Below are 12,649 nucleotides of genomic sequence, written 5' to 3' on the forward strand. Positions count from 1 at the left end.
AATGCAAACAGACAAAAAAAAAACTGCTGCACAATGGAGATCCAGACTTTATGGAAGCAGCAGTAGCAGTTAGCATGAATTTGAATGTGTAGTCTATGGAAATAATGTAGCACACAAACTAAATGACAACTGCGCCTTTTAACAGCAAATCACATTTATTGAAAGCAAAAATGTTAACAATCTAAAAATATCAATTACTTCTACGTACACAAAACAAAGTCAACAGGAGAAGATTTTTGGGTGCAGGTATGTATGTGTGAGCGTGTGCACAATGTGTGTGTGTGTGTGTGTGTGTGTGTGTGTGTGTGTGTGTGTGTGCTCTTAAAGTGACGTCTCTCTGGAGTCCCTGGGTGGCCTGAAGGTCAGTATCTCTGTGAAAGTGTGACCTGCACAAACACAAAAGGGAGGATTATCCATCAGCCTTTTCAAATCATGCCTGTGTCCTACTTTCAGATCCAAGTTCGCCTTTTCTCTTATGAAACTGCTTTTTTTTCTGTTTCCTCTGTTGCACCTGTAGAAAGTTGTACCTTCTGTGTATCAAAAAGTATGAAAAGATGCATCATGTAAGATCTTCGGTGACCTCCTCTGGCCAACAGCAGGTACTGTAACAACAACACTGCAAGAATTCATTTCCTGCTACTCCTGCAACTCCCTCCTCCTATCCATGTGAATTTGAATTTGTTTTTTTAACAAAACTAAATGTCCCTTGAAGGAGAATTAAGGTTGCAACAAGCTCTAAACACAACCCCAGCTGCTTCTACATGGACCCTGATATTCTACAAATAATCAGAATAATAGTTCAGACAGAAAAAAATTGCCACCAGCTGGAATTTCTAATCTGAATAATTTAAGTCATTCTCCATGTGAATGTTGCTATCTACATATTGTCAGCTTGTAAAATTTATATGACAGATGTGTTACTAAACAGTTGCTTTTATCTGTCAAATAGTCCTTCTAGCCCTAACATGAGCGAGAGCTGTGAGAAAGAACCAAAACAGTAAAACTGCAGATCTTGAAGCCAAAACAATGAGCTGAAAGAGGCTAAGACGGCTAAATTTGGTGCACATTTTCAAAGGGTTTTGTCACTAAAAACGACCCCTTTCACATTACATGTAGGGCCTTTTCACACCTTTAAGTTGAAACCAAGGTCTGAAACAAGGTTCATGGTTTTGTTGCATTGTATATATTTGATTCAGTTAGTTTTGGTTTCACATTGCAGTTATGTGAGCACACTAAAGAAGTACAAATGGCATACCTACTTCCTGTCTTCATCACCTATGTGAGCTACATCTCTCTTGCAATTAACTGGTAGGCAGTTATGTGTCTGAAGTTGAATTCAATTCCTCTTTTTCTCATCCTCTTGAAAAAAAGACTTGAAAAGAATCAGAATTTTTGTTAGTTTTGTTAGAGGTTTTTCCAGCTGTCTCTTTATAAAGTCAACAGACCGAATGGCATTTAAACATTTGGTCTCTTTGTCTCTATAAGTGCAACCACGGCTCATTTTGTTTTGTTGCGTTTTGCCTTTTTTTCCAGTTCTAACAATAGCCTTACACAAACCAAACTATGGCTGAATTTGGTCTGGACTCTTTTGGTCGGACCAAGGTTTGGCTGTTTGGTTCACACCATGCTCCACGGGAGGTTGCATGCCTGTAATTTTGGTTCAGATGAAACTGAAAAGTCCAAAAGTCTGGACCAAACAAGGTAGGTGTTGAAGCACCCTCAAAAACTGCAAAGAGCTGAGAGGAACAGCAGACTTTGGTGCTCCTTTGCTGTGGGTTTGTCACTACATTAATCAATCTTGACCTAATGTTGATGAATGCAGCTTTAACTCTAAATCAGCCTCCCGCTTGTCTCTTACGTTTCCACTGGTCCAGCGGCAGGTCTGTGTTGTCCATGGTCTGATCGTAAGGCAGCGCTTCAGTCTCCTCCTCTATATCTCTGAACTCGCTGAAGAAAGGCAGCTCTAGAGCCTCCGAGGCGCTCACCCTCTGCTCAGGGTCCAGAAGCAGCATCTTCTCCAAGACACACACTGCTGTGATGCAGATACACACATAACAAGGTCAGCATGACAGAGTTTAGTGCACCAACACCTGTGTGAACTGGAGAACCGAGATCTTCACGTACCATTTGAACTTGCTTTGGAGAAAATAGTGTGCAAATCTTTTTTTGGCACCTTTGGTAGACTTCTGATGTAGTTTTTGGCCTGTCAAAAGAGGAAGTAGAAAGAAGGATGACAAAGGTTGCTATGAGAGAAGTCACGTACGGACAGTGTTTTGTTCTGATACTTCTGAAGTCTCAGATTTCACATCATCATTAGAAATTCTTAAAGGGTTACTTCCTCACACAATGTAACACAACAAAATGGTTCAGTGGTAATGAAACACTTGGATAAAGGTGGCTCAAGTACATTACATGAATGATTCATTTGCTAAAAGTATAAACAAAATAAAATACAAAAAACAACAACAAATATGATTGCTTTTCTGTATGTATAGTGATGTATCAACAGCAGTCATGTTTCCATCTAAATGTCAAGCAAATTTGAAGCAAACTATTAAAATGTCAAGAAGCAGAAAGAGAGAGAAAAGAGAAAAGGCTGAAAACTAGGCAAAGCATACTTTTGTGAGAAGGTGGCAGTACAGGCTACATTAATAAGTAGAGTAGAACGAGTACAGGTCGCAAACTGAATACAAAATCATTGAGCAGTATGCAAGCCAGTATGCTTTTCTGGCGACTCTGACCCACAGTCCTCTGTGACTGGTGTATGAGCAAGAGGGTCAAAGTTCAAGGTGCCATGTTAAGGGGAAGTAGAACGTCCCAAAAGTATGCGTACTACACACAACAGAATGATCTTTGTAAAGGGCTGCTGCAGCATGTATTAAAGTAAAAAGGAGAAGTATGTGATGTGGAATGCAGGGCAGTTGTTTGCAAGGCCACAATAAACATGAAAGAAGAAGAAGAGGGAGGAGGAGGAGGAGGAGGAGGAAGAACTAATTGGTGGTCAACTGGGTAGTCTATGCCAGTATCAGAAACAGCTTCCTCTTCTTCTCTCAGAGTGGACGTAGCTTGTCACTTATTCAGAGAAGGTTTTTCCATCTCCCTTTAAGTGCATTAACTCATTTTTTGAAAAAGGCACAAACCACCTCAAGCGAGAGGAAAAACATTGTTTTGCAAATCTCAGCATTTCCATAGACCTTTCCTGATGCAATACGGTTAAAAATGCGCATAAAAATATGTTGATGGAAACAGCTAGTGGCACAGCACGGTGTTATTACAGACAAAATATATCAACAATCAAACAGTGGAAATAGTAATTTCCTCACTGATGGATAACAGAAGCTGAGCTCAGTATGATTTCAGTCAGTCGCAATGATTCCTACAGAGGAAAAAGGAGGTAATATAGAAAATTTTCCATCCCATAGTGCTGCCAAATTTTACCACCAATCGTTATTTCTATGGAATTGTGTATCTAGTCTAGAGCTGCGACAATTAGTTGAGTAATTGATTAGTTGTCAACTATTAATCAGCAACTATTTTGATGATTGAAGTATTCTGAGTCATTTTTTGGTTTATTTAATATCCATGACAGTGAACTGAATATCTTAAGGTTGTGGACAAAAAAAAAAAAACATTTGAGGATGTCACCTTTTGGGAAAACCGATCAACATTTTTCACCATTTTCTGACATTTTATATACCAAATAACTAATCAATTGAGAGAATGATTGACAGGAAAATAAGTGTTGCAGCTCTAATGCAGTTGTATTTTGGTGATAATATGAAAACAGGAATGAAGGGTCATGGTGCAGAAGTGGTTCAAAAGTGGATCTGAACCGCAAGAAGACACTTCTTAAGAAAACTGAAAATTCTGTGAAACTCCAAACTGACCACCGCTGCTTTCATTTTCGCAGGTCAGAGGAAAAAAACAGACTTTTTTCAACCATCCTTCAAGTTTACAGTAAGTGAGTATTTCATACAGGTTTTTGTGTTGAGTGTATATTTAATATGTGAGTCTAACCCCAGGGTGTGACTTACATCTTGGCTCTGTAGCTTTACAACAAAGTCAGCAGTTGGGGTTCCTGTAATCTTCATGATTTCTCTGAGCTGGTCCAGGTCTGACAGTTTGGTCAAGAGTCATCCACTGCATGGATTTTTACCATTCAAATACAAGCTTTCTATTCAGTTTACAATGTCAGTGTGATCAGGTAGTAGAAAGAGGAAAACAGGCAATGCAATTATAGTTTTTCTTTACTAAAGAAGGACTTCACACAGGATCTGAAACATTTTTAACCGTAAAACCTGTGTTGGAAACAGTGAAGGATACGATCGTTTCCTTTGAACAGCGGTTTTCCCAGCAGCATCTCTGCCATGATACAGCCTGCCGACCAGATATCCACTGCAACAGAGAGCAAACATCAGCTTCCTCAGTGGAATTCTGGTGATGAAACAGGATTTTTTTTTTTTTTTGCCTTTTCCTGCGCTCCTGTTGTTAGCACAAAATGTGATGAATGAGAATTTACCAGCTTGCGTGTAGTGCATCCAGTTGAGGATGACTTCAGGCGCTCGGTACCAGCGGGTAACAACGTAGCCCGTCATTTCTGCATCTGCCTGCCTGGCCAGGCCAAAATCAAGTATCTGAAGCAGAAATGTAACATGAAAATGTGTAGATGTATGGGATGTTCACAATAATACGGCTTAATGTGAAGTTAACATACTTTTAGCTCACAGTCTGGGTTAATGGCCAAATTTCCAGGTTTAAGGTCCTGTGGGATAACGAGACGTTATATAAAGAAGTTAAGAGTAATGTTTTAAGGAAAGACTCTGTTGTATTTTAATACCTTGTAAATGTCAATTAGCAAACTATGTAGTATATGGATATATAAATAAAGGTTTAATCTTATTCATGGGATTGTTCAGATTTTTTTTATTGTAAAGAACTTATCCATAGTCAGTGTATTACCTACAGTAGATGATGGTAAAAAAGGCCCCCAATTTGGAGAAGCAGCAGGATTACATGTGTAGGAAGCTTAACTTGCTGTATACATCAAATATCGCTCTTTCCACACAAACCAGATTCCACTGGCAAAATCAGTCATTTTATCTTGCAGAACATGGGAGTTGCTGGTCTACCGCTGCCTAGATTGGTTAATTTGTTGGTATCGTTGTGTGACTTTGGTGAATCTGAACTAACCCTTTAAATCCTGAGAATCCAAAGAAATTAACTGATTGAGGCAGGAGGTCTGGTTGGGCAAGCGAAAGTGGTATTATGCTTATAAAAAGGTGGCCTCCTGACAGAAAAGATTGCCTGACAGCAAGATAAAGCAGTAAAATTAAATATTCTAAATAGAGTGTAAACTTAAACATATTTTTACTGACTTTTTAAAGGTGGTTAGAACACATTTCGCTGCAAACCATGTCCACAGCAGTACATTGCTTAGCTTCCTATACCGTTGCTCCTGCTGCTTCTCCAAACTGGGGTATGCATCTCCTGTAGGTAATAAACTGACTATGGATAAGTACCTCATACAGCCCACTGAAAAACACACACTTATGGGTATAGGGGCACTTCGGATCCCTGAACCTTGACTGGAAAGGTGCTGCCTCTTCAAGGGCTGGCAACAATGAGCTCAATTCAGTCATCCAGTATGAACATGACAAATTAATTCATAAAATTTCTACTGATACTAAAATTGTATCCATGCAATAACCCATTCACTTGGTGGGTAATGTCAATGAGATATGTACTTTATGGCAGACCAGCCAAGAGCAAAAAGAATCCAATGCAAGCTCACATTTCATCTGCACTGAAAATGTTTTGAGATGTTTAAAGATGAAAGAGAATATTTGTGGAACTCAAATGTTTGTGGCTGCTTCCATTTTTTTTAGTATGAGGTACAATATTTTCAATGTTTGAGGTAATCTAAAATGAATCCAAAAGTATATAGGTTAGACTGCATTTTTTATTCAGTAACTGACTGCATTTCAAAGTAATCCTGGGCAAACAGGACATTTCAATAATTAAATTTATGACGACAGCGTATCATTCTGTCTGGAGTTTAGAGAGCTCCCTGTGTGGGAATTCGGATGAATGGGATTGGGATGGAGATGGGATGAATAGGAGTGTGAAAAAGAGCAAGAGCCCCACCCCCAACGCTCATGGTCCAAAAGGTCAAAGTTTACGCACCCTGTGGATGATCCCTGCAGAGTGGATGTACTGAGGAGAGAGGAGACACAGACAGCATCACTGAAATAAGTGCATAACCTCCACTTTTTCTTGTAATTATTAATCATGGTGAGGGTAACATGGTACAACCTGTAATCACATTACTTTATATTTATTCACACTACTCTAATAGGTACTGTATAGATGCTGGTAAAGGGAATAAATAGCATATATGTGTTGGTTGTCACCTTGAGTCCTCTCAGCATCTGATAGACGAGGAACTGCACTCTGTCTTCTGTTAACCTCTCAAGCTTCATCAGCTTGCCGAGGTCGGTGCCCATGAACGGCATCACCAGGTAACTGTGGAGAAGAGAAGAGAGGCTGAGTCACTCCAGAGGAACAACAACCAATTTCATAATCGGGGATGGAAAAGAACTTACAAGTCACGTAGGCGATCCAACGCGATTTCTGCAGTGAAAACATCCAGGAGCCCAATGACCTTATCAAGAGATACAAGCCAAATAAAATACTTAATAAAAGTGCCTCAGAAAATTTCAAATTCAGCAAGAAATCACAGACTGAAGATGCATCGTAGAGATCATACATTCTCATGTTTCATGTGTTTGAGGAGTCGTAGTTCTCGGTAAGCCCTTTTGGCAAAAAGTTTGGACTGGAAGGGCCGGTGAAGTTTCTTGATGGCCACCTGTGTCCCTGCCCGACGATCCCATGCTGAACTGAAATAGAAAGATAAGTATATATTATGTAAGTATAATTCAAAAGAAAGCTTGAGCAGGTTAAATTATACCCTTAAAACGATTCAAATGACTGGATCTAGGCAACTAGCTAGCTCATTGTGATATAGATTAGGTAGATAGTTAGCTAACATTTTGCTAAGATAAGCTAACTTAAGATGTGAATATATGATACTATTACAGGCTCCCAGCAATATCTTTTAACCATCTTCAAAATTTGGTTCTCTTTTCAACATAGACAAGCCTAGTACATAGCATAATCCAGGCTAGCTCAACTGTTATTGGAGCACAGAGGGAAAAGGGGTGGGACTTAGGATGGATCAATCGTTGTATCCAAAACTTTAATCACTACAGACCCGACATTTTAACATGTCTATTAGGAAATCCACAGGAGTAATTAACAGCATCTGGGACATCTAAATGGAACAGTGCCTCATTAATGATGTTAGTTACACCTCAGCCTTCACTGCTATGACAAGTCACTGTGGCTGCTGTGATGAAAAGAAGTCTATTTGTGATTGAAGACAAAGTAGTGGTGCATTCCATGCACTTAACTCGGGATCTTTGACTTCTTCCAACAATGAGACTGGGGGGTGGTTTTCTTTGTTGACCCTCATCCACACAACACAATGCAATGAGAGGCCCTGCAGAGCCAGCTGTGGACCAAAATACCCCACACAACCAGTAGTGCTGCTGCTGCAGGAATATTGTAGTTTATTCTCAAGTAGAGGTAAAGTTAAGTTCTGACATACAGTTGTACTTGAGTTGAATAAGGTCAAACTGGTGAATTATTATTATTATAGACTAGAATATCTGGACAAAGTATTTTGACTTTAATTTAGGTTTGGCAGGTGAAAATAATGAAACACCGAAAACACAAATTCCTAATGGAACTGCAGAGTAGGGCCTGATTGATACTGATTTTTGAGAATGATACAGATACTGATATTGGGAAGTAAAGAAAAATTCTGATACCAATATATCAGCTGATTCTTTATATTTAATAGAATAACATAATAAGAGAAAATAGAATATATATAAAAACACACATTTTTTGCAAAGATTCCCAAAAAATGACAAATATATGAAGAGCTGCAACAAGTAAGTGATTATTAATCATCTATTAAATTAATCTGCACCTGTTTTGATAATAAATTAATAAATTTTAGTCTCTGATTCTCAAATGTGATTATTTTCATGGTTTTCTTATCCCTCTATGACACTAAACTGATATATATTTGGATTGTGGACAAAATAATATATTTGAGGACATCATCGTGGGCTTTGGAGAAAAAATGATACCAGTTTTTCCCCATTTTCTGAAACTTTATAGACCAAGCAGCTAATCGATTAATCAAGGAAATGATCGACAGATCTATTGATAATGGAAATAATTGTTAGTTGCAGCTGTAAATATGTGTAGTGGAGGCAGGATCATTTAAAGTTTAACAATAAACTTTACTGTCCAAAAATACTATCAGGGCTGTAAACCAGTAAACTTTCACTAGTATTTTTAATAATTATCAATAATTCTAAATAAAACACACAAATAGAGTGGAATATGTATATGTATTAAACCTGAATGAAGAAAACAAATTGTATTTTAAAATAATTTATATATCAAAACACTGTGATTGGCCAGAATAAGCCGATAATATCAGTCAAGCGATATATCAGTCAGAGTGAAAAAGAAAGTAAATCTAATTTGTTGTTTACATGCTGTACTTTGAACTATTTATCTCTGGATGTGGAAAGGTTTGGACAAACGCATTTGATCGACTTGGATAATCCATAACCCCTGCTCCAATCAGCTGATAACAATAACAATACTCTGGGCTGTGAGGTTTATGTTTCTTGAACTCACCACACTGTCCCGTATGCTCCTGTTCCGATCTGCTTCAGGTCCCGGTACCTCTCCGGAACCTCCCACACGGTTCTGTTCACCTCCTGCCTGTAGAATCCCGTCCTGGACCGCACAGCCATACCGACTAGACTCGGCTGAGGTCAGGATGTGGGTCCGTTCAGCTCTCCGCTCCGTCCTCTCATGTGAACAAGCAAACCGCGTTTATGTTTCAAAACGCCCGAGACGAGACGCGCTGTAGTCCGAGCCGCGGCGCAAAGTTTGTTGGGGCGCAAATTCCTCCGGATGAACCCGCAGACCACTGAAGTGATTCACAGGGTCGCCGGTTACACCCCCAACACACTCACAAACACAACACACACACATTGTGTCGTGTTTGCTGGTCGCCCGGGGCAGTCTATGGGAGTGTCCACAATGTGGGGAAAACATCTGCCCACCCTAAACTTATACCCCTGTAATACTCCTATAATATCACTGTAATGTCTCTGAGGAAGCCTGTGACTTAAAATTAGTGGTCATCATCACCTTTTATTAGTGACACTTACTAATTATGAAAGTTTTGATTTAGTTTGGTTTATTTCTAGGGTGTTCATGTTGCTCAATAATGTATTTAGATTCATCTTAAGTTTAACCATGTTATGGTTTTTTTTTACTGTATTTTGGTGTCATTAAACTGTAAGTATATTATTCTTTTCTATGTTACCATATTATTCTGGATTATGCAATTTTATTCTATGCTCTAAGTAGTATAGTATAGTATAAAATAGTGTAGCCTAGCCTAGCATAGCAGAGTATACACAGTATATATAGTATACTATAGTACACGGTAATGTTACAATTACATTTCTATGCTTAGTTTCTATGCTATCTTATCCTTTAGTGTTCCATAGTGTTCTATCTACCTATCCATACTATACTATCATATTTTAAATTATAATATGCAATACTCAGAAGTCTAAGAAAGTTCACGCCACTTCAACCCACAATTATTATCAATTATCAAGAATAACTGGTGAAGCAACTGGTATAAAAGGAGTCAAGGTAGATTCTAATTAAATAAGGGTCAGCATGAAAGCATCAGCAAACTGACTTTTATTTATTTCCCCTACAAAAATCATAATCATTTAACTTTGTTTCATTCTAGATTTTTCCCCCAGTCGTCCACGCCTTCCTGCGGTGGCTCTATGTCCCCCAGGGGTCCCTGCCCCCCAGTTTATGTTCTATATTGTACTTCTCTATTGTATTCTTTTCTTTTCCATACTTTACTACAGTGGTTTTCAGACTAGGGTTCAGGGACCAACAGGGGGTGTTTGAGTGGGTTGCAGGGATCCCCAGCAAAAGGACAAATAGAAGAGTTTTACTTTTATAACATTTTTGGAAGTTGAACCAACAGGGTAAGGAATAGCGTAATCATCATTTTGATCGGTTGTGATTTACAATGACTCTAGTCTAGTGACTCTAGTGATATACAGTGACTCTAGACTCTAGTGACTTCTAGTTCAAACCTAAAAATAAAAAAGTCACCCAGGTGGGAGTCCTCTCATGGGGCTCTGTCGTATAATGAGCATCTATTGTGGCAGTAGATACACAAGTCAGTCTCTAAAAGCTTTGCTCACAAGAGACTGAGCACAACCTTCTTCACCGTTTCTGTTGCTAAAACTGGGTGAAAACAATTCAAAATTTAAAAAACAGCTTCATTGTAGAACCAATCCAAAGTCTTTACGGCGGACCCTCATATTAGGGCGGTGACATTGGGTGCTTACTACTGAGAACAATGGAAGGAGAGCATCATTTTAAATACTACCTTGCATTGAGAACCCCCAGACCATCAATAGGTGGCAAGATCTCAGATTGTTGCAAAACTATTGTTGCAGCTCCTTGACATGAAAAAGTTTGGGTACCTTTGCTACACTAGACTATGTGGTACTATTCTGTCCTTGTCCATACGTGGACAAAATTATATGTCAATATATAATTGTGGGTTGGTCGTTGGTCCATGGTTATTAATATGTTGTTACATTAGCCTCCAGTCTTTTAGGAGGGTTTTCTACAAGATTATGGAGCCTGGCTGCAGGGATTTGCTCCCATTCAGCCACAATATTACTGTAATGAGTTTGGCCACTGGGCATTCAGGCACTCAGTTGCTGTTTTAATTAGTTCTGATGGTGTTGGATGAGGTTGAGGTCAGGGCTCTATAAGGCCAATTCCTCCACATCAAAGTTGAATAACTGTTTCTTTATGAGACTAGCTTCGAGCAAAGGGGAAGGGCACTTCCCAAACTGTTGCTAAGAAGGTGGAGTATGCAGACGGGTGACTGAACATTGCAGAGAATATACTGTAAAAGACAAGAAACACACTGACAAACAGAAATGATGGTGTTTATTCTGTTGAAGCCAAGACTTGCCAAGTCATGTTACCCGTTGATGAATGAGAAAATCATCTGAATCCTTTGAAAACTGAGAGTTGACATTCCGTTTAGTGATTTGAAACTCATGGCTACTGTTGAACCACATGCCACCGTGTATTCAAAAGACACCTCTAACTTGTAACATACATACATACAGTATACGTATACATTCGATTTGCAGTTTGCTATTCAAATCCACCACATATACAACATCCACATAAGCACGTAACACGTTAACATTCAGAGCTCTAACACGCTTTGACTGAGACACAGTTTCGATTCATTTGGACTGTAAATTCAACATTTTGCATCCAGTGTTCATGGACAACTTGCACAACAGGCTACATGTAGCACTCCAGTGTGAACCAGTACAGGAAATGAAAACTAGGTAGGAGGAGGGTTTCTTTTCTGTTTTCCTCAAATATGATTCTTGTTTTAGCAGAAATAATCTGATTGACTGAGATTAAACTTGAGTGGATTAAGCCAAGGAACCACCGCACATTAAGCTGTACATGATAATCTTAAAATCAGAACTAGCTTGAGGTTTTAGTTAAACCAAAAAGATACTAGTGTGCTTTTCACTTGCCATTAGTATCCAACTTGTATCCAGATACAACAAATTAAGTGAAGAATTTGTGAAATTCCCTTGACTTTCACTTAACTTCTTACTCTGTTGTTCATCTCAACTGTGTATGACCCAGATTTTAACCACGCTATCCTATCCTAAATTTTAACCTAGCTAGCTAGTTTAAAATCAAAGCTAACTTTAAGCTTATTCGCTAACAATCTACTAGTGCTGTATATGGCATTAGAAGTTCAGTTAGGATAAATAACTATCCAGAAAATGTGTATTATGTGCCATTAGTATTCCAGTAGTATCCACATAGTATATAAATTAAGGGTAAGAATGCATCTGCAGGTATAAACCTGATTTATGAGTTTTTGCTGAACACAAATTGGTATCTGTGAAATTCCCTTTACTTCTTATTCTGATGTTCATCTCACATTAGAAGCAAATTACATTTTTGCAAAGCTAGCACAGCTCATTTGCCAGTCTAAAGAGCTACTAGTGCTGCTACGTGACATTAGGAGGTCGGTTAATTTGACTAACATACTTGTGCAACTTTTATCTGCCTTACACCTGTCATGACTATCCAACTTGTACCCAGGTAGTACACAGATTAAGTGTGAGATTGCATCAGCAGCAGCCAGATATAAACCTGACTTATCCTGATTTTTAAGCTTTTTATCGCTCCATAATTGCCATCTGACATCTGACTGTCTTTTCACTTAACCTTCTATTCCTGCAGATGGACAAACACAGAGAGTCTGGTTCTGCTTGAGGTTTCTGCCTGTTAAAAGGGATATTTTTTCTTTGCTACTGTTGCCAAGTGCTTGCTCATGGTGGGAACTGTCGGGTCTCTGTCTAGTCCTGCACTATGTAAATAACAATGACTTGACTTATAT

The 12,649-nt window shown here is 38.8% G+C and overlaps 1 protein-coding gene across 1 annotated transcript; it reads right to left on the minus strand.

Moving 5' to 3' along the window:
• Window positions 1–134: 134 nt before the first annotated feature.
• On the minus strand, window positions 135–9,129 carry mapk12b (mitogen-activated protein kinase 12b). Its single transcript, XM_084710485.1, has 12 exons — window positions 8,779–9,129; window positions 6,767–6,896; window positions 6,603–6,661; window positions 6,411–6,522; window positions 6,184–6,213; window positions 4,715–4,762; window positions 4,520–4,634; window positions 4,324–4,395; window positions 4,035–4,114; window positions 2,125–2,203; window positions 1,859–2,032; window positions 135–386 (listed from the first exon to the last, which is right to left on the minus strand). The coding sequence occupies exons 1-12, from the start codon at window positions 8,895–8,897 to the stop codon at window positions 322–324; spliced, it is 1,083 nt and encodes a 360-aa protein (XP_084566611.1). The 5' UTR covers window positions 8,898–9,129; the 3' UTR covers window positions 135–321.
• Between the last annotated feature and the right edge of the window lie 3,520 nt (window positions 9,130–12,649).

The sequence above is a fragment of the Lutjanus erythropterus genome, chromosome 22 (genome assembly GCF_056507025.1).
Source record: "Lutjanus erythropterus isolate fLutEry1 chromosome 22, fLutEry1.hap2, whole genome shotgun sequence".
NCBI lineage: Eukaryota > Metazoa > Chordata > Actinopteri > Lutjaniformes > Lutjanidae > Lutjanus > Lutjanus erythropterus.

Excerpts from the sequence above, each read along its gene's own strand:
- mapk12b (XM_084710485.1), bottom strand. The coding sequence starts at position 8,897 with ATGGCTGTGCGGTCCAGGACGGGATTCTACAGGCAGGAGGTGAACAGA. Across the intron at positions 6,897-8,778 it reads GGAGCATACGGGACAGTGTG|TTCAGCATGGGATCGTCGGG; the intron begins GTGAGTTCAAGA and ends TTTCTATTTCAG. Across the intron at positions 4,763-6,183 it reads CTGCAGGGATCATCCACAGG|GACCTTAAACCTGGAAATTT; the intron begins GTGCGTAAACTT and ends GTTATCCCACAG.